The sequence below is a fragment of the Carassius auratus genome, unplaced genomic scaffold (genome assembly GCF_003368295.1).
Source record: "Carassius auratus strain Wakin unplaced genomic scaffold, ASM336829v1 scaf_tig00036718, whole genome shotgun sequence".
Taxonomy (NCBI): domain Eukaryota; kingdom Metazoa; phylum Chordata; class Actinopteri; order Cypriniformes; family Cyprinidae; genus Carassius; species Carassius auratus.
In genome coordinates this window covers 1-22,737 of record NW_020526335.1, presented here as the reverse complement: position 1 = coordinate 22,737, position 22,737 = coordinate 1, and the positions used below count along the sequence as shown (strand labels likewise).

The 22,737-nt window shown below is 36.6% G+C and overlaps 2 protein-coding genes across 2 annotated transcripts in view; both read right to left on the bottom strand.

Moving 5' to 3' along the window:
* LOC113082688 (dentin sialophosphoprotein-like) overlaps window positions 1-22,684 on the bottom strand; it is a 146,674-nt gene extending 123,990 nt beyond the window's left edge. The window contains exons 1-4 of the mRNA XM_026254229.1: window positions 22,387-22,684; window positions 21,807-22,145; window positions 21,211-21,324; window positions 3,674-3,699 (exon numbers count right to left, since the gene is read on the bottom strand). Coding sequence (XP_026110014.1) covers window positions 3,674-3,699; window positions 21,211-21,324; window positions 21,807-22,145; window positions 22,387-22,684 — 777 coding nt within the window. The remainder of the gene's footprint in view (window positions 1-3,673; window positions 3,700-21,210; window positions 21,325-21,806; window positions 22,146-22,386) is intronic.
* LOC113082691 (uncharacterized) lies at window positions 3,764-6,906 on the bottom strand. The gene is made up of 4 exons (XM_026254233.1): window positions 6,743-6,906; window positions 5,267-5,602; window positions 4,743-5,060; window positions 3,764-4,273 (listed from the first exon to the last, which is right to left on the bottom strand). The coding sequence occupies exons 2-4, from the start codon at window positions 5,559-5,561 to the stop codon at window positions 4,149-4,151; spliced, it is 738 nt and encodes a 245-aa protein (XP_026110018.1). The 5' UTR covers window positions 5,562-5,602; window positions 6,743-6,906; the 3' UTR covers window positions 3,764-4,148.
* Window positions 22,685-22,737: the final 53 nt, after the last annotated feature.

Genomic DNA, 22,737 nt, shown 5'->3' with positions numbered 1-22,737 from the left:
TTTGGTAGACACATCTTCTTCATGAGAATGTGTCTGCTGCTGTATGTTTGTGTTTGATGTCTGTTCATGAGTTTGTGTCTGACATGTCTGGGTCTATAGCATGTGGTTGAAGGGTGTTTTTCCATTTCTGACCATGATTTGAACAGTTTGACACATTTCTCTTCTGTACACAAAACAAAAAAAGATTCTCTCCAATCACACAGACATCATGTACTTTGCGTCTGTGAAACATGAACTTGATTTTCAAAGACATGTGCATATCACTTTTAATTCATGATCTTATGAACTCATGCTGTGACCCTGTAGACACGCTCTGCTAGTTTTAAGATTTATCCATAGACAGAGACAAATGAAGTCAGTTAGAAGCATGTACTTTCTGGGGGTCGGGCGTACTGCGCAGACTCGAACTGAGCTTGATGACGTAGATGTCACGTGAGCAACCTGTAAGTCTTCTAATCGCTGTGTCAAGAGAAATCTGAATCACTCACCGAATCTTGCAGACGTTGTTGAATAATTTTGTCCAGTTGCTTTTATGGACTCTCTATGGGCTTCTCCCTTGACTTTATGCCTCCACGTCCTGCCGATAGCCTCATAGACAGTAAAAGATTGTCTGCAAGCTTCTCCTCCTGTCCATACGGTAATTTCTCTACTGTGCGACAGAGAGTCGCTGGTTATGACGCAATCGTTAGCCTATTTTTTACAAAAACTGCTTCTACTGGACCATAACGTAAGATACAAGGTAATGGAGCCTTTTATATATTTTCGTGTTTCTTTAGAAATAATGAATGGACAAATGGAGTCTTTAAACACCTCAGATGTAAAGTTATTCGCTGTCAAAGTGACGCCAAAATGAATGGGAGTCAATGGAATGCTAACAGCAGGTGGGGGTCCGCTAGCCAATGGCGGTGCTTCAATAAAATATGAAACCCTGCCCCCTGGATTCATAGGCTCTAGCAAAAACAGACATTAATTATGTGATGAGTGGGGCGGGACCGAAAGCCGTGGGAATGGAGCGAGGCCGGTGGAGTGATTTGGAAATGAGGGACACCTGCTCCACTCACCGGTCTCGAGTCCCACAGAGGAGATCGGAAGGATACAAGAGAGGAGCGACCACAGTGAAGGACGAGAGAGGACCAGGCCTGGGTTTTATTTGTGTTTTGGTTCTGTTTGTGCACGACAGTCGTCCTTGCATTTTGTGGTTATTTTATTATTAAAGTTTTATATGAATGTCCGCCGGTTCCCACCTCCTTCTTCCCGTGATTGTGATTTTTTTTTTTTTTTGTTACAAATTCTTACTTCTTATTCTAACTATTCTTGATCTCACATTCATTTAAAATATGATTTACTGTTGTGATATTTATCATTATTACTTTATATTATAATTGATTTCTGAATTTGACATTCAATATTAAATCAAGAGTAAATCACAAATCCACTAGACTTTATTTGCAATGCTTTCACTGATTAGCGTCCAGAACTGGAAGGACGGAAAGACCAAATCATCCAACTTTTTTCTGTTTGCTCAGTCAAATAATACTGATTGTATTGGGGTTATTAAGGTTCATTACCAGTTGTTTCCCTTGGAAATTGTAAAGACAGCATCAAATATTTTTTATAAATTGCCTAACATTTCATTTAAAGTGTGTACTACAAGCAGTGCATAACATACCACTGGAATGTCCTCTAGTGCCAAAACCAGTAATTGACCGATTCAATAAAAGAATTCTTTAAAGGTGAAAGTTGATTACAGACTGAACAGAGCCACACAGTGATTCCTCTATTAACTCAGAGTAAGTTAGTTCAGTTATTTCTGAATACAAACTCACACACTCCAGCTGTTATGAGTCAATCAAATGTTTAATGACATTTATTGCAGGAAACACATTTTTTGAGTTGTATAATAAAATGTACAAAAATATTCAAATATTCAAAAATACAAAATCAGATGCTAAGTGCATACACACAAAAACAATACAATTAAAACATTTACATTAAAAAATAAAACTTGGCAGTGAGCTAAACTAATCAGCAGCAGTTCATAAAAATCTTGCAAAGACTATATGTTATTGTTTCCCTGTGATTCTTTTTGTCACATATCAGAGATTAGGTGTTTTATTTCATATTTCATCATTCAAACACAACCCACATCATTAATGCATAAAGGCATGGAACATAATAAACACTCTCAGTGCACTGTACAGAAAAAACATAGTATGTATATTTTATTAAAGAATTTGTTTCAGAGCTCAAAGCTCCTCCTGCTGTCAGAGATTCAGTTTGCATATTCAATAAACCTGTCTCAAGCTACATGCCTTTGTTTTTGATTTTCTTTTTTTTCTGCAGCAACTCAGAGCACTTTCTATTCTCTATTTATTTTTATTTTTTTTTCAGGATTCTTTGATGAATAGAAAGATCCAAAGATCAGCATTTATCTGAAATAAGGTTTCATAAACTTGACAAATTTTTAATAAGTTTGTAGGTCCAGACATCTGTTGTGGAATTATTGGGTTTTATGAGGTTTCTTTTTATGGCCAAAATTTTCGCCATATTGTCCATCCCTATGTTTTCCTATTTTTTAAAAAACATTTTAAGAAAATGTGGGGTTTATATTGAGGAACTGAATGAAAATAATAATAGTTAAAGGAAAGAATCTATTAATGTTTAATGTTCAGTTATGCTTCTTCATAAAGGAGTTTCTGTTATGCTGAAGTTTCTGTTGTTATCATTGTACAGAAGAGTAGAGCTCATGGTTATGAATAACTGCATGTATTACTATGAGGCATGATGCTTTGTTCAATAATCAGTAGCTTTGCTAATGGTAGTGCAATAAGTTTTTTTTCCTGTTTGAGCTAACGGTGTACGGTCTTTTAACTGTACAAAATAACTCAGTCAAATACAAACAAGCCTTACTCAAAATCACAGACTTTTGACAATTAACTTAAAATAATGAGCACATTTCACTAATACTATTACATTCATTGTCACAGATTAAATAATTTAGGGCATTTTATACGATTTATTCAGTTAGATGAAAGTGCCGCTTCATCCATGAAAGTATCAAAATAATTAATAATGTTAAATCTTATTGACAGCACCAGGCTCGATCTCAATGTGTTTAGAGAACAAGTCATTGGTAGTGTTTGTCACTAGATTAGTGTGTTTAATGGTGATTAATGGACGTCTCATGAGCATCATCCATCAGTGCAACGTCATTCTGATCAGACACCATCAGCCTGTAAGAAAACAGATTCACAGAAGGTTAAAAAAAATAAACAGGACAAACAATTCACCTACACAGAAAATACCCTGTAATTACACAGTCATCCTCCATACTTATACAGTTGTATATACAGTTGTGGTCAAAAATATTGGGACCCTTGCACTTTTTTTTAAAATATTAATAAAATAAAATATTAAATATAATTCTGATAATAATATAATTGAATAAGCTATTGTAAATATAAATGTATTAATATAAAATGTATCCACACCATTGTTTGTTATTAAGTAAAGCAGTAAGAACAGTGCTGTCCTGATGAATCAGTTATTATTGGGGTTTCAATGTAATGATTTCTGAATCAAACCACATAAATCACAGAAACATGTGACCAACCTGCAGACATTAATTCTGATTTATTGCAGGTAAACTGATTCAGTGCTCACAGTATCTTACCTGATCATTGTGCTGCTTCTTGGTGTCTGTGAACAACAATAAACTCAATTAAACACACATTACTTTGGTTAATTAAAATTCTCTAAACACAATTTCCATCTTGTTAATTCAGCTGTATGTGTAATCAGAGCTGGGTAGTAACTGATTACATGTAATCTAAATTACGTAATCAGTTTCCAAAAATCAAGCACTCGTAATTAGAGTATATTACATTTTATAATGCTCATCAGATTACAGTTAGTTTTTGCCTTTACAGTGTATATGCATTGCACTGTACATCGGATTCATTATAAATACATGCCCATTCAAGATCAGGACGGTAAATGACCCAAATCTGGAGTGAAAAAAACATGATTGCTACATTCCTTATATTGACGTAAATGAACTGGTGAATCATTTTTTAACAAGGTTACATAACTGTCTGAAAGAACCAGTTTCGCAGAAAAGGATTAAAACAAAATCAGACTTACCGTTGCTAGACTGGATACTCTTTCTTTCTTCTTACTGGACAGGGCAGTAAATAAAGAGATATCAGCAGCAGGACACAAACAGTAGCAGCTGCACATATTCCTGCTACAGCAGCTGAAGACAGACCTGAATCTGAAACAGATGAAGAGAAACTATTTTTACCAATGTGTTTTTCAAGTATTTACACTTTTCCTGCTTTAGTCGTCAGCTGATCAAATTACTGTGAGCTGTCAGAAAAACAGACTCATTTTAATTTTAACATTAGTCTTGTGCAGAGCTTGTCTTGGTTGTGTCACTTCACATGAAGGTGACGATCTCATTCATAGTTTAATACTAGGGTTACAAACTGGGGGACATTTTCCAGTAAGTTTCAGAAACATTCTAGAAATTTTGGAAACTTTCAGAAATGTTTTAATGTTTCCAGAAATTAACCAATCCATTTGATACGGAGTCAAAACTCACTTTTCCAAACACAAAGAAACAACGAAAAAAAAAAAATAACTCAACAATGGAAAAAAAAAATTTTGCGTTGAAAAAAAAAAAAAAACACCATTTAACTATTTTGAAATTGTTCAAGGGACCTAATCTACATTATACTCACCAGTGACATAAACACTAAAGCTCTTTATGATGCTGAATCTGCTGCTCCTGATCTGTAGTTTATATTCTCCAGAGTCTGTGGTTCTGGTGTTCATGATGGTCAGAGATCCAGTCTGATGATCCAGCTTCAGTCTCTCATCCCTCTGATCATCTGTACAGATCTCACTCTGATCTCCATTAACAACAGCAATGGAACTGTCATTAAAATACCACTTCATCAAATCATTTGGGTTTTTTACTACAACAGGATCTAATTTGACAGATTCTCCCTCCTTCACTGACTTTCTCTTCATTTCATCTCGTTCAGCAGCAGAAACATCTGAAACACAAACCAACCGATGACTGGAAGGATATTTAGGCCAAAACATAAAATAACTATGGATTTGAAATTGATTTAATCATGCTCTTTAAAATGCAACATGTATCCCTTTTGTACACGTTATAAATTATTTCATTATTTTAAATATTCAAACAAACACCTCAATCACATTAATTGTCAGCATTTAAATGTATTAAATGGCTCACCGTGAAAAGTAACACTGAAGCTCTTTTCACTGCTTCTTCTGATGCTGATGATCTTTAGCTCATAATCTCCAGAGTCTGTGTTTGTGATGTTCATGATGGTCAGAGATCCAGTCTGATGATCCAGCTTTAGTCTGTCTCTGAATCTCTCAGTGTCTTCATTACACCCAACATCAGTACAGATAAAACTGAGATCTCCAGTGATTTGAGCGATGCGAGTGTTATTAAAATAGTATTTTATATCTTCTTGTTGGGTTGTTGTAACACCAGTGTATAGTGTGACTGAATCTCCCTCCATCACTGACACTGACTCTCCATCTGCACCAGCTCCAGATGCAACTGAAGAAGAAATTAATAGTTAATTTTAAGTCAAACAATGTTATACAAAAGTAAAGTGCTTTGAAAATGCTTTTGTACAGATCATAAAGATTGTGAGCAAAGAAATACACTCTTAAAAATAAAGGTGCTTCACGATATCATAGAAGAACCTTTTGTCTGAATAGTTCTATAAAGAACCTTTAACATCTGAAGAACCACAAAGGGGTCTTTCTGGTGAAAGAGGGTTCTTCAGATTATAAAAAGGTAAGAATGAGATGGTTCTTTAAAAAAAACCTTTGACTGAATGGCTCTTTGTGGAACCAAAAAAAAAGGGGGAAGTTGTGGCCTAATGGTTAGAGTTGGACTCCCAATCGAAGGGTTGTGAGTTCGAGTCTCGGGCCGGCAGGAATTGTGGGTGGGGGGAGTGCATGTACAGTTCTCTTAGGTGTCCTTGAGCAAGGCACTGAACCCCCGACTGCTCCCCGGGTGCCGCAGCATAAATGGCTGCCCACTGCTCTGTGTGTGTGTGTGTGTGTATGTGTGATCACTGCTCTGTGTGTGTGCACTTTGGATGGGTTAAATGCAGAGCACAAATTCTGAGTATGGGCCATCATACTTGGCTGAATGTCACTTCACTTTCACTTTCAAAAATGTTTCTTCTAAGACAGGGATGCCCCTGCTCGATTGTCCTGCAAAGTTTAGCTCCAACCCTAATCAAACACCCATGTCTTTAATATTTAAGTGATCCTGAAGACCTTCTTTAGTTGCTCCAGATGTGTTTGATTAGAGTTGGAGCTGAACTTTGCAGGACAGTCAATCATCAGGAGCAGGGTTAGGCGTCTGTATGGCATCACTTGAAGCACCTTTATTTTTAAGAGTGTATATCTGGGTTCATAATGTAACACATACAAACAAACTGCAGAATAACATAACTGATTTACACATTCACTCATCAGATATAGGGTAGATTGCGGGAATACCTTATTGTAACGTTACAGTGATCAGATCTGATGTAAAAGATTTACACATTTATAATGCAATATAACTATCGAGCACGTGTGAGATGGTTGGATAAAAGCTTCTCTTACTCAAATAATTTCATGTCGATCATTATTAGTTTCAATGGTTGATTACTCCAGATCGTAACATAAAAAGTCTTACCATTAGCGAGTAAAGACAACACTGAGAACAAATAAACCGAAGCATTTTCACAAAAATGATATGACAGCAGATTCCGATTAATTATCCGTTGTTTGTTTTTCTTATTTTGTATGTATCATAAATTACTGCTAGCTGCTTGTCTGCCGCTTCTGAAGTTTAAAATCATTGGTTACCCGTAAGCCAATCACATTCGTTCGGAAATGACGTTTGCTATGCGCCTCACATCCGGCACAGCCTTCTCACACTTCCGCTGGAAACACAGGAATAACTGCGAAAACAAAACCATCGAGCGAAATACCCGAGGGAACAGTTCACAATCATCGCCTGGCTGGACTTCTGCCTCCCCAGTTTCTCGCTGACGATCGGTAATAGTTGATAAATTAAACTTTTCCCCAAACCTGCCGGGAGGTCTACAACATCACCTCCATTCAAAGTGAAACAAACACTCTTCTGGTTCGGGCTTCAGTTGGCAAATAAAGGGAATATTCTCCACAACAGAGCGAATAGCATCCCGTGTCTCCATGTCCCGTGACGTTTTCGATTTCCCTAACCTAAACTACAATCTTAATATTATTATTATTATTATTATTGCTCAATATCATAAGAACATTGTCAAGGAATTACATACAGAGTCGATCTTAAATTCGGCGCCTACGCTTAGATTAGGGTCTATGACACGGCTCTCCGTTCGTCCTCTGTTCATTAATTGTCCTGCCGTTTTTGAGCAGGAGGAAAACTTGGAGATGGTTTGCTATCTCAGACTGAGTACAAAAGAGAACTGAAATTGAGCGGAAGCCTGACATAAGGCGTTTCTCAATACCAAGTTCGCAGAATCCGTCCTTCCGAGTTTGGACTTGCCAAGTACGACTCAGAAGAACGAACTCTCGAGGACGGGAGAGCGAGTCCAGTCATCCTACAAACGTACTTGATAGCGTCACTCAGCATGCGATAGGCCTGCATGCTTTACTTGAATTAACTTCTTTTTTTTATTTTCAATATATTAAATATATTAGTATTAAAAAACTAATATGTACCTACTCTGATTAATTTCACTTTATATTTATAATGAAATTGAATATAATATTAAACAACTATTATAAACTATTAATGTGGTTCAGGTAACATTACTACTGTGATTATATTTACGTTGTTTAAAATAAAATAAAATATGTGGAAACAACTGCCTCTTTTCATTAAGAACAGTCTAGCAATAAGTCTCAACAATCTCAGCTACAATTTAAATAAAAAAGGGGAAAAAACGGTTGAAAGGTGTAAATCAATTGCAAACCAGTGTAAATCAAAATGGAAGAGCTTAGGATTGCCATTGCAATTGCTATTGTTTATCAAGATGCTGAAGAGGAGGCTGCCGAACAGAGGAGACAAATCCTTCAAAGAAAAGCCAGGATGCAGCGGAGGATGGCGAAGAGACGAGCCATATTAGCATGTCTCTCCAGCTTTGTATGTTTTTCTAATTATTCTTTCTAATCTCCTCTGCCATTGATGTGAACCTGGTTCGATCTGAATTCTGGGTTATGTCCCATAACAAGTCTGCACAAGTCACCTCTCCATGCATCCTCGGTAAAAGGGGCGGATCAAGAACACATTCGAGGATTTGAACTGGACTTGGCTAGATGTGAACTTTGAATTGGAACAGTACTTGGGCAGCGACTGATGACATTTCACAAGTCCACAAGAACTCAAGTACAGACAAGTACGCATATTGAGAAACGCTCATAGACAGGCTTCTTCTTGTTTTACGGCGGATTGACCACTGACACTCTAACTCGATTAACCTATCATCTCTATAAATCACTATAACCCAGTATATTCGTTAAGATTCTTCATCGAGCTTTATCCGACGCTGCGTCTCCAGCTCCTCTGTCCACCCTCAGTCCTCTTAATGAGAGAAGAAGAAGAAAAAAAAAAACCTTATACTCGCTTATTCAGATTGGTGCTTGTCAAGAACTGTAACAGTAATATCTTAATATCTCTGAATTTAATAAATATTTAATTGAAAACTGCTCTCCCGTTTTCTCTCTTTCATTCTTCAATTCATTTCTTTCAACTATATATTCCCTACAGTACATTATAGCATGTTCAACCTTTTCCCTAATGTTACGTACCTCACAGCCCTGTTGGGTGTTTCTTTATTAGATGCATCTTGTATGCCCCAGTCGTAACCTTGTTCTCCTCCGCTCTGCTCCTACCTGATTCTCTTCCTTTCTCCATGTGTCCACACTTAGAGTGTTAAATTAACACTGGGGATTTTGCTGTGTAGAGTTGGCCAAAGGTGCATATATTAGATCTCGGGGCAAAATGGCTTGAGGAGGGGGAGAAAAAAAATCTAGCAATTTTTTTTTGCCCTGGAAAAAAGAAACGGTCAGAGGAAAGCTCTTTCAGCACTTAACATTGACGGGGTTACCTCTATAGACCCAAAAGAAATATCAGACATTGTTACCATATTTTTTAGCAATCTTTAAAACTCTCAATTTAACTATGACAGCTGTGAAAAATTTATTGATATTACAACTATTGATCATAAGTTTAGTCAAATTTGTGATGCTGATTTGTCAATCGATGAAATTAATCAAGCTCTGCACTCAATGAAGAAAGGTAAATCCCCTGGTATTGATGGGCTTTCAGTAGAATTCTGTCTTCACTTTTGGGAGTTTATAAAATTGCCTTTATTTCATATGTATAAGTAATGCATCAGTCAGGGAGAAATGAACTCTACAATGAAACCGGTAGTTATATCCCTTATACCCAAGTCAAGCAAGGACCCATTATTAATTGACAATTGGCGACCTATTACTCTGTTAACATCAGATTATACAATTTTAGCCTCTGTTTATGCTAAAAGATTAAGTACTGGTCTAAATAACATTATTTCAGAATCTCAGTCGGGATTCATGAAAAGCCATCACATATCTAATAATATCAGGTTAGTAGTAGATGTGCTGAATTTCTCTAACTTAATTCATTCAGATGGTCTACTTTACTAATACTTTTTCTTGACTTTCAAAAAGCTTTCGATTCCATAGAACACAAATTTCTTTTTCGCACTCTATAGAGTTATTTGGATTCGGTAATTAATTTATTCATGTATTGATACTGTAACCATGTTTTATAGAGATATTAACAGCTCAGTGATCGTTAATTGTGGCACGTCTAAAAGGTTTGACATCCATCGTGGAGTCAGACAGGGCTGTCCAGTCTCCCCGTTTTTCTTACTTTTAGCCACTGAACTACTTTGCTCTCTCTCTGTTTATCAATGATAAAGCTATAAGAGAAATTAACAAAATATTTTTGGATTTCATTTGGAAAAATAGGCCTCACAAATTGAAAAGAGAAGTACTTCCTAATTCCAGAGGTGAAGGTGGCCTTGACTTTTTGGATTATGCTGATACTATAAACACCTTTAAAGTAAACTGGCTGAAAAGTTGGCCTTGTGAATCCAGTGTCGTTATGGTTTTTTATTCCTAATAATATCTTTAACAAACTCGGTGGCATGTCTTTCCCTTTTAAAGTGCAACTTTTTACCTAGCAAGTTACCCATCTCCTTATCTAATTTTCATCAGCAATGCCTTCTCTCGTGGAAATTGTGTTTTGTCCATTCCCCCCACAAAGTATACAGATATAATCATTAGAAATAATGATTTTTCCTAGTTGGTTTAGCAATAATTTTAATTGCATTCTATCTGTCTTTGATGATTCTGGTCATATTCTAACCTATAAGCAATGTTTGAATCTCCATAAGTTTCCAGTTCCACCAAAAGAATATAATAGCTTGATAAAAGCTATCCCAGCAGGCTTAATTCAATTAATTAAAAATCACCTTAACTTCAGTAAAGGTATTAGTGTTTATCCAGCTTTACGTCTGGGCGAGATAGATTTTTTAGATAGAAAATGGAACAATAGATATATTCGCACAATTTTTCAAATCAAGAGAAAGATTACTCCGAGGGGTAAATTCTATTGGGGATCCCTTGTAACAAACATTATTTGGAGAAAGGCCTGACTTTTGCCTAGTAAATTTTGTGTATCCAAGAAATCATTCATAAAATCTATCCTGTTAACTTATCCATCTCTAAATACTCTGATATTGATGATTTGCTCTTTTTTTTTTTTGTGGTTTTGTGAAGGAAACTGTCACCCATTTATTTTGTGAGCGTAATGTAACCAATACCCAGATAGCAAACATATCCGGGCCTCATCTGGGCCAACTATGGCACATCTGGCTCAGTTCTGGCAGCGGCAGACGTTATATGGGCCATCCCTGGCCCACACACATCAAGCCGGTTTTAGTTTGAGTTGTGGCATGCTGTTTATGGGCCAGATCCGGCCCGTGTGTGACAAACCGGCTTTAATTTGAGTCGTGGTTTGCTGTGTGTGGGCCAGATCTGGCCCGTGTGCGACAAACCGGCTTTAATTTGAGTCGTGGTTTGCTGTGTGTGGGCCAGATCTGGCCCGTGTGTGACAAACCGGCTTTAATTTGAGTCGTGGTTTGCTGTGTGTGGGCCAGATCTGGCCCGTGTGTGACAAACCGGCTTTAATTTGAGTCGTGGTTTGCTGTGTGTGGGCCAGATCTGGCCCGTGTGCAACAAACACTCTTTCTTCAGTGAAAGTGGAGAAGGGAAGAGTTCCCATATACGTCTTAGCTGACGTAATGTTGAGTTACCGCCTCGAGAGGGAACTAAAGTTGTTTTGATCTTTTATGGTAAACATAAAACTGTTCTGCGATTTCAAGAATAATAAAATTATCCTTCTACAACAGAAGGGAGTGTCCAAGATTTCAATATGTCTGAAGGGAGCTGCTGACAGAGATGTAGGAAGCGCTGAAAAGGTTAAGTAACCTAATATGCATTTTTTTCACAACATATATCGCAATGAATCTGTTATTTTATTTATTTATTTTTTGCATCTCACCTGCTCTAGCTTGTTTCGTCTAATAAACCTGGAACTGCAGACTAAATATTGTTGGCTCTGTGTCAAATTGCTTGTTTTGTTCCTAGATTCTTCAGTGCTGATGGCCTGCTGCACCCAGCAGAGTTGGAGTAAACCTACTGTAAGACAACATCTCCAAGATGCTATTGACCACAAGACTAGTACAGTAAGTCAAACCTCAAATATACTGTACACTAGTGTTCAAAAGCTTGAAGTTGATACAATTTGTAATAATTCTCTTCTGCTCACCTCTGTAGTAATTATTTGATTAAAATATGTAAAAAGAGTAATATTGTGAAATATTATTACAATTTAAAATAGCTGTTTTCTATGTGAATACATTATAAACTAATTTATTCCTGTGATGTGCAGCTGTATTTTCAGCATCATTCCTCCAGTCTTCACTGTCACATGGATCCCTCAGAAATGCTGATTTGCTGCTCAAGAAACTTATTATCAGCGTTGAAACAGTTGTGCTGCTTCATTTTTTTTGTAGAAACCGTGATGCATTTTATTTTTCAGGATTCACAGATGAATACAAAGTTCAAAAGACCTGCATTTATTTATGAAAGCGACTTACAGTGCATTCAGGCTATCAATTTTTACATATCATGTGTTCCCGGGGAATCGAACCCCCAACCTTGCGCTTGCTTGCTTGCTATCGCAGTGCCCTACCAGTTGAACAACAGGAACACTATTTGAAAAAGATGATTTTGAACAATTTGATGCATGTAACACTAACATTAAAATGTTTAGAGTCTATGTAACAATGAATCCAACAAAAAACAATTCAGCACATCTGTATTTTAACATTGATCATAATCAGAAATGTTTCTTGAGCAATAAATCATCATATTAGAATGATTTCTGAAGATTTGTCACTGAAGACTGGAGTAATGATGCTGAAAATTCAGCTTTGACCAAAGGAATAAATGACATTTTAACATAATATTCACATAGAAAAGAGTTGTTTTGTATTGTAATAGTCACAGTGTTACTATTTTACTGTAACTTGATTCAATAAATGGAGCCGTGGTGAGCATAAGAGATTTTTTATAAAGGCATAAAATATCTTACAGACCCCAAACTCTTGAATGGTTGTGTAAATTACAGTTATGATGTTCCTCCCAGTTAAACTTTATTAAAATGTATTAAATGTTACTCTGGCATATGCAGTCCATTCTATAGAGACTGTGTCTGTTCCCCAAAAACAGACCACAAATAATATGTTTATTAAGGGATCTAGAAAAATTATTTCAGTTTAAAGCTACTAGATTAAAAATAGTACTCAATGTACTCCATTGATGAAATAGTAAAAAGTGCACATTGCCTGAAATGATATGAACAGCAGCTATGCTAATCTTTCTCCCTTTGCCTTCCTGTTTCTGCAAATGTCCATCCCAGGGTTATTAGAAACTGCACAGCACAGGACTTGCAGGACTTCAGATGATACCAGTACTCAAAAGACCTTAGATGATGGCAACTATAGATGGACATACAAACTACCGCCACTGCAAAAAAGGTAATGTTAATTTGAAAGAGCTGTGTCACAGTAGCCGTGTTTCCACTATCGAGCTAAGACCAGGCGTGCTAGTGCCTGTCAGGGCCGGTCGTGTTTCCACTGTCACTTCCGGGGCTTGATCGTGCCTCGCCGGGGCTTCCTCGGGGCCAACGGCCAGGGTTTTTTGGCCCGACGAAAACCTTGGGCCAAAGCGGGCCAGCTGGGGCTAGATGAGGGGTTATGAACAAAGGCGGAGTTTCTCCGCGTCTAGAGAGCGTCAGCGCGGATCATTTCAGAAAGATAACAGCTTTAACAGCAGCATTAAAGACGTTTTTAAAATCAGTTGAGCTCAAAACTCACTCTTAGTTAGCAGCAAGTGTTTGAAATAACTTGATCCAATGTGGATTATAATCACTAAACAAAGCAGAAATATTTATAAGTGATGTAAAAGACTATGCACGCTAAACATTAACGTTACACAGTAAACATGGTAAATATGACCGCTTGGAGAAATCAGACGTCAGCTTCTTGTTCTCTATCACAATTGTGTATTCATTAAGTAACATTTTATCTGTCATCTCGTTTCAAGAGTTTAGCTCCACGTTGCATATCACCAAAATATAAAAATGATTTTTGTTTGTGAGCTTTTATAAAAATAGCGAGTCTGCGCTGCGGATCATTTCAGAAAGATAATAGCTTTAACACCAGCATTAAACACTTTTTAAAATAAATCAAGCTCAAAACTCTCTTTCAGTCAGCAGCGAGTGTTTGAAATAACTTGATCTGTGGATTATAAACACTAAACAAGGCAGAAATATGTATAAGCGATGTAAAAGATATGCACGCTAAACATGTTATCATAGTAAACATGGTAAAATAAGACCGCTTGAAGAAATCAGACGTCAGCTTCTTATTCTCTATCACAATCGTGTATTTATTAAGTAACTTATATTATCTGTCACAAGCCTCGTCTCTAGAGTTTATCTCACGTTGCCTATCATAAAAGAATATAGCCTAATAATGTTTTTTTGTTCGGGAGCTTTTATGAAAATAGAGATATTATCATTCATTATAAATATGACAGCTATACTGTGGCTAATAAACAGAAACAGACTCGACTGAATAAGCAGGCTATTTTCATAAGCGTTAAAAATAAATAAATAAATAAAATAGAAATAAGTGTGTTTATGTGTGATTAATTTTGCATGACGTTGTTCTGAGAGGCGTGTAAAGGGCGTGTTTTAGTGACGTGCAGCGGTGCTTCAAGCTCCACTGTGGAAACCCTGCGCTATTCTGGCCCGGGGCTATGAGCCCCGCCCGACCCGCTTTAAGCCCTGGCTCGCACTGGCCCGACAGTGGAAATGTGGCTAGTATCAAGGGCTCCCTTATCAGTTCTGCTTTCAATACTGGAGAGTAAAAGATACATTTTTTTTTGTTTGATGTTTTTATTAGTACATATACGTTATCTTGCACATTTTATCTCCCCAACAGATTCTAATTTGAAAGAAGTTTATAATGCATGTTCGCTACTCCCAATTCAGAAGACTGAATCAGCCTGTGTATCTGAATGTTTCTCATACTCACTCCTCTCTGCCACATCTGAATTTAGCTGTCAGTTATAAACATCAAAATTAAAAGAAATAAACATTTGAAATATATCAGTCTGTGTGTAATGAATAAATATAATATACAAGTTTCACTTTTTGAATGGAATTAGTGAAATAAATCAACTTTTTGATGATATTCTAATTATATGACCAGCACCTGTATATCATTGCTCTTTTGTTGATTTTGATTGCTTCCATTGTCCTCATTTGTAAGTTGCTTTGGATAAAAGTGTCTGCTTAATGTAAATGTAATGTTAATGTGTATTTAACTATATTTATAAATATTTATCTGTATTTTGTAATAATGTAAATGTATTTGTTTTATATCTATACATGCAGTTGTATTCATGTATGTATATTTATTTGTCACATTTTTATATTTTAATAAAGCAGTTTAGACTACATGAGTGTTTTCTTTATTCTGGATGAATTACATATTCTTTTGTGTCTAGAAAGGGTTAATATGGGCCATATCTAACCCAGAAGTCAGCCACAACTGGGACGGATCTGGGCCACATGTCAGAAATGGCGTGGTTGACATCTGGGCCAGGTGTCGCCCATGCTATTTGTGAGAGGCGGCATGGATCTGGTACAGTTGTGGCTGACTTCTGTCTGACAAAACTGGGCCAGATCTGGCCCAGATGTCACCCACACCATTTCTGAGATGTGGCCCAGATCTGGTTCAGTTGTGGCTGACATATGTCAGCCAGACTCAGGTTGAGTCATCGCCGTCATTCCGCGCGGTATGTGGGCCAGAAGAATATGGGAGATGTGGGCCAGAACTGGGCCACATGTCATTTGCTATCTGGGTAGATTTTGGGCTGAATAAAGTGCTTTTGTTTTTGGCCCTACAAATGTGACCCACACTTTCATTCTCAAAGAGGTTATCTTTTATTATGAAAACCCAAAGCTGATGTCCCTTGAACATGTTGTTAATTTCTTTATCTTGTAAGCAAAATTCTTCATTCACAAGCAAAAATGGCTTGCATACTACACCACTGGAACGTCCTCTAGTGCCAAAACCAGGAATTGACAGATTTAAAAAAAAGAATGAATACTGTAGTTGAAGGTGAAAGTTGATTACAGAATGTATAAAGCCACACAGTGATTCTAATAACTTAATAATTAGTAATTTAGTTCAGTTATTTCTGAATACAAACTCACAGATTCCAACTGCTATAAGTTAATCAAATGTTTAATTACATGCATTACAGAAAACAAAAATGTTTCAAGTTGTATAATAAAATGTATACAATTTAAAAAAAAAAAAAAAAATGCAAAATCAGAAGCTTAATGCATAGGCTACACACAAAAAACAATAAAAATTTGACTTCATAAAATATCACAATTTTTTTATTTTTACAAAGAAAATAATATTGTTTCACTGTGCTTACTTTAACATATTACGTGTTTCATTTGCTATTTCGTCATTCAAACACAACCCACATCATTAATGCATAAAGGCATGGAATATAAAACGCTCAGTTCACTGTAAAAAAAAAAAAAAAAAAATATTTTAAAAATTAAGGTGATAATTAAAAACTGTGTATATGTTATTAAATAAATTGTGGTTCAGTGTTGTATTGAAAATATTGAGAAATTTTCACAACTAAAACCAAGTGCTGAAATATAATTCAAAATCTAAATGTATCGTTATATGTGTGTGTGTGTTTCGCATTAACGATTGTACGATTTTTAAACACATTTCCGATATTTCGAAATACATTACTGCAGTGTTTCTCATACACTAATTATGTGGCGGTTAATATTTGTGGCGGTTGACTTCATTTAATAAACATGAGTACTGACCGTTTCAATATCAAAACGCGGTGCGGGTGTTTAATACGAACGTATATCTGATGAGAACCAACTGTCTTCAGAAAAGTTTCAATGGCATTTTTATCTGATAAAGAATCATTCAGGAGCAAAAGCTCAAAGCGCCTACTGCTGGCAGAGATTCAATTTGAATTTTTCAATAAGCCCGTCTGGTGTGTTTATGGTTTCTCTTTTTTCTTTTTCTGCAGCAACTCAGAGGCCATTTCATTCTCTTTATCCTGGCTAAAGCACTTTGTTTCAATTTATAAAAATGATCTGCATAGACTACCAGTCAAAGGTTTTTGATCAGTATTTCATGTTTTGAAATAATTGTCGTCTGTTCACCAAGCCTGCATTTATTTAAAGTATCCAAACTACAGCAAAAACAGTACAATTTTGAAATATTTTCACAGATTTAAAATAGCTTCTTTCTATTTGAATTTATTTCAAAATGTACTTGATTGCGGTGTTTGAAGCTGAATTTTTAGCATCATTACTTGAGTCTTCAGTGTCACATGATCTTCCGAAATCATTCTAATATGATGATTGGCATATAGCATGGATATGGAGAGCAAATATTGAAATTTAGTGTTTTAGGTTTTATTTTCAGTTATGTTTGACATTTGAAAGAGTTTCTGTTATGCTGAAGTTTCTGTTGTTATTGTATAGAAGAGTAGAGCTCATGGTTATAAATAACTGCATGCATTACTATGAGGCATGATGCTTTGTTCAATAATCAGTAGCTTTGCTAATGCTAATGCAGTAACAAGTTTTTTCCTATTTGAGCTGTCGGTGTACGGTCTTTTAACTGTACAAAATAACCCAGCCAAATACAAACAAGCCTTACTCAAAATCAGACTTTTGACAATTAACTTAAAATAATGATCACATTTCACTAATACTATTACATTCATTGTGTCACAGATTAAATATTTAGGACATTTTATATGATTTATTCAGGTAGATGAAAGTACCGCTTCATCCATGAAAGTATCAAAATAATTACATGTACATGTAGTTTTTTTTCAATTGCTAAACGACAGTGGGCACAACTGGAGTCACATGTGCAAAACTCTAACTACAGTCTGCACAGCAGCAGTTCATGTGGACCAAACTCTAGTTCGTTTTTCATTGCTTGAACACAGTTTTTAAAACTCTACACACTTATCCCATGACTTAAACCACAACCTGCACAACACTGTGGATTTACAGCACTTTGTTCAAATGCTAACACACTGCTGTCAAAACTGTGACGCACACATTCAAAACAGAAGAGATTTCAAACACTGCTGATAGACCAACGCTACTTTTGCGTCATCGAAGGTTAACACCCCTTTTTGGGGGAAAACAAACGGATTCCCCTGATACAGAACTCGCTCTAATTTCTTGATAGCAAAAATGGCAGAAGCATACACACTCTCTTTGCGGGCCGAGGACCATGAGAGGTATTTAAAGAAGCTGAATACAGTGTTTACAGAGGTTTCCCTTTGAAATGGTCGAAAACTGGATTAATAACCCCACGCAGTGGCCAAATATGGACATCCAACTTTACCATTATTTCGTGGAATCACCAAGTAGCCTATTTTTGTCATTAACATACTCCCAGTATGATAAACTAGACGATGAGGCCATGTCAAGAGGAGTCGGTGGTTTACTTGGATCATATTTCACTTGATTTAAGCTATTGACAGTTTTGTTGTAGTTAGAAATACGAAGCTGCTAGTAGCTACGTGATTAACATTAGCTCTCATTAGGCATGCTACCTTGGCTGTTAACTGATTTTAAGTTTGAAATATTTCGCAGGCTAGTACTAAACAATATAAATATTATACAATATCTGTTTGTAATTGTGTCTGACAGGCCTGTACACATCAGAAACAATGAAAAAAAAAAGGTCCCTGGACCGAGTTCTGTATCAGGAATCCGTTTGTTTTCCCCCAAAAAGGGGCGTTACCCTTCGATGACGCAAAAGTAGCGTTGGTCTATTGTAATTTCAGGATTAGCCTTGAAAATTATTTGTTCGAATTACAGTATGTACTTTTAGTTTCTACCTTTTTTTTTCTCATTACTGTAATTCTGTAGATTACTACAGACTATTGAAGCAAACTGCTTATTTTCATTTACCATAAAGAATTGGTATGTTCTAAAAATGTAAATAAATCACGTGAAAGAATGTCACTCCTTTCTTTGAAGAAAATATGACTTTGTATGAAGTCACTGAAATTGTTCAAACTGTAAAGATGAAAAGTGATGATTTTCTGTATTGGAGTTTGATGCGAGTGTTTTTCCTCTCTGTGTGTTCTGAGTGACGGTGTGTGTTCTCTCAGTGAGGGTTGTGTGTGGTGTTTTTCCTCTCGGTGTGTGTTCTCTCAGTGAGGGTTGTGTGTAGTGTTTTTCCTCTCTGTGTGTTCTGAGTGACGGTGTGTGTTCTCTCAGTGAGGGTTGTGTGTGGTGTTTTTCCTCTCTGTGTGTTCTGAGTGACGGTGTGTGTTCTCTCAGTGAGGGTTGTGTGTAGTGTTTTTCCTCTCTGTGTGTTCTGAGTGACGGTGTGTGTTCTCTCAGTGAGGGTTGTGTGTAGTGTTTTTCCTCTCGGTGTGTTCCGGGTGACGGTGTGTGTTCTCTCAGTGAGGGTTGTGTGTAGTGTTTTCCTCTCTGTGTGTTCCGAGTGACGGTGTGTGTTCTCTCAGTGAGGGTTGTGTGTAGTGTTTTTCCTCTCTGTGTGTTCCGAGTGACGGTGTGTGTTCTCTCAGTGAGGGTTGTGTGTAGTGTTTTTCCTCTCTGTGTGTTCTGAGTGACGGTGTGTGTTCTCTCAGTGAGGGTTGTGTGTGGTGTTTTTCCTCTCGGTGTGGTCTCTCACTCAGGGGTATGTGTAGTGTTTCTCCTTTCTGTGTGTTCTGAGTGACGGTGTGTGTTATCTCATTGAGGGTTGTGTGTAGTGTTTTTCCTCTCGGTGTGGTCTCTCACTCAGGGGTATGTGTAGTGTTTTTCCTCTCTGTGTGTTCCGAGTGACGGTGTCTGTTATCTCAGTGAGGGTTGTGTGGAGTGTTTTTCCCTATCGGTGTGTTCCGAGTGACGGTGTGTGTAGTGTTTTTCCTCTCTGTGTGTTCTGAGTGACGGTGTGTGTTCTCTCAGTGAGGGTTGTGTGTAGTGTTTTTCCTCTGTGTGTTCTGAGTGACAGTGTGTGTTCTCTCAGTGAGGGTTGTGTGTAGTGTTTTTCCTCTCTGTGTGTTCCGAGTGACGGTGTGTGTTATCTCAGTGAGGGTTGTGTGTAGTGTTTGGCTGCACTCAGTCTGTTTTGAGCCGTGTGTTAAGAGTTGTGTTGCCTTTGAATGAGTTTTGCAGGTGATGTGAACTGTTTAGCTCAGGTGACTGTTGGTAGTGCAGACCGTAGTTAGAGATTTTGCACATTTAGCTCCAGTTGTGCTCACTGTCGTTTAGCAATAGAAAAAAAACTGTAATAAATGTTAAATCTCACTGACAGACGCAGGCTCGATCTCATTGTGATTAGGGTCACTGGTAGTGTTTGTCACTAGATTAGTCTGATTAATGATGATTAATGGACCTCTCATGAGCAACATCCATCAGTGGAACGTCATTCTGATCAGACAAATCATTAACACCATCAGCCTGTAAGAAAAAAGATTCACAGAAGGTTAAAAAAAATAAACAGGACAAACAATTCACCTAAACAAAAATTAGGAAGATTAAATACACTGTAATTACACAGTCATCCGCCATACTTCAGTAATATACAGTTGTGGTAAAAAATATTGGCACCCTTGCGCTTTTTTATAATAATAAAATAAAATATTAAATACAATTCTGATAATAATATAATTGAATAAGCTATCACAAATATATGTATTGATATATAAAATGTATCCACACCATTGATTTTTATTAAGTAAAGCAGTAATATCAGTGCTGTCCTGATGAATCAGTTATTATTGGTGTTTCAATGTACTGATTTCTGAATCAAACTGCAAAAATCACACAAACATGTTTCCAACCTGCAGACATTAATTCTGATTTATTGTAGTTAAACTGATTCAGTGCTCACAGTATCTTACCTGATCATTGTGCTGTGTCATGGTGTCTGTTTGAACAATAATAAACTCAATTAAACACACACTACTTTTGTTAATTAAAATTCTCTAAACACAATTTCCATCTTGTTAATTCAGCTGTATGTGTAATCAGAGCTGGGTAGTAACTGATTACATGTAATCTAAATTACGTAATCAGTTTCCAAAAATCAAGCACTCGTAATTAGAGTATATTACATTTTATAATGCTCATCAGATTACAGTTAGTTTTTGCCTTTACAGTGTATATGCATTGCACTGTACATCGGATTCATTATAATAATTAAAATGTGGTTAAGTGTGCAGCTAACACTAGGAAAATACATGTCCATACATGATCAGGACGGTAAATGACCCAAATCTGGAGTGACAAAAACAGGATTGCTACATTCCTTATATTGACGTAAATGAACTGGTGAATAATTGTTTCAACAAGATTACATAAACAAACTGTATGAAAGAACCAGTTTTGCAGAAAAAAAAATCAGACTTCCCATTGCTAAATTTAATACTCACCTTTCCATCTTACTGGATGGTACAGTAAATATAGAAATACAGCCATCAGCAGCAGGACACAAACAGTAGCAGCAGCACATATAACTGCTACAGCAGCTGAAGACAGACCTGAATCTGAAACAGATAAAGAGCAACTATTTTTATCTATGTGTTTTTCCAAGTACACTTTTCCTGCTTAGTCATCAGCTGATATTGATTTAACTCATAAATGATGAGATCTGGAGGGTTTTGACGAGAAGCAGATTAAACAGCATCAAATTACTGTGAGCTGTCACAAAAAAAAAAAAAAAAAAACAGACTAATTTTAATTTTAACATTGGTCTTGTGCGGAGCTTGTCTTGGTTGTGTCACTTCACATGAAGGTGACGATCTCAATCATAGTTTAATACTAGGGCTAAAAACTGGTGGAAGGTGTCCGGTAAGTTTCAGAAACATTCTAGAAATTTGGAAACTTTCAGACATTTTGGAAAAGTTTCCAGAAATGTTCCACTCCATTTGATACAGAGTGAAAGCTCACTTTTCCAAAAACATAAATAAATAAAATGTAACTATTGTAAAACTGGGGCTCAAGGGGCCTAAATTAAATGATTAATCACCAGTGATGGTAACAACGAAGCTTCCTAATGATGCTGATTCTGTGCTCCTGATCTGTAGTTTATATTCTCCAGAGTCAGTGTTTGTGATGTTCATGATGGTCAGAGATCCAGTCTGATGATCCAGCTTCAGTCTGTCTCTGAATCTCTCAGTACCTTCATTACACTCAACATCTGTACAGATATCACTCTGATCTCCGGTCATTTCAGCGATGCAGATGTCATTAAAATACCACCTCATTGAATCATTCATATTTTTCATTACACGAGTGTTTAAAGTGACAGATTCTCCCTCCTTCACTGACTTTCTCTTCATCTCATCTCGTTCAGCAGCAGGAACATCTGAAACACAAACCAATGGATGACTGGAAATATATTTATGCCGAAAAAATGCACAAAACATCAACAACTAAGGATTTGAAATTGATTTAATCATGCTCTTTAAAAAGAAACAAGTATCTCTGTTTTATACACTTTATAAACGTACTTCCTTATTTTAGATCATCATTCAAACAAACAGCTAATTCGCATTCATTGTCAGCTTTTAAATGTGCTCAATCATTAAATTCATTAAATGACTCACCATAAACAGTAACACTGAAACTCTTTTCACTGCTTCTTCTGATGCTGATGATCTTTAATTCATAAAGTCCAGAGTCAGTTGTGTTGACGTCTGTGATGGTCAGAGATCCAGTCTGATGATCCAGCTTCAGTCTGTCTCTGAATCTCTCAGTATCTTCATTACACCCAACATCTGTACAGATAAAACTGAGATCTCCAGTGATTTGAGCGATGCGAGTGTCATCAAAATACCATTTTATATCTTCTTGTTGGGTTGTTTTAACATCAGTGATTGATAGAGTTGCCAAATCTCCCTCCATCACTGACACTGACTCTCCATCTGCACCAGAAGACACATCTGATGAAGAAATTT

What these genes read in the sequence shown, in the direction of transcription:
- LOC113082691 (XM_026254233.1), bottom strand. Translation starts at nt 5,561, where the DNA reads ATGGAGGGAGATTCAGTCACACTATACACTGGTGTTACAACAACCCAA. An exon ending in CTTCAGTGTTACTTTTCACG is followed by an intron (nt 5,061 to 5,266) that starts GTGAGCCATTTA and finishes TTTGTGTTTCAG; the next exon opens with ATGTTTCTGCTGCTGAACGA. An exon ending in CTTTAGTGTTTATGTCACTG is followed by an intron (nt 4,274 to 4,742) that starts GTGAGTATAATG and finishes CATCTGTTTCAG; the next exon opens with ATTCAGGTCTGTCTTCAGCT.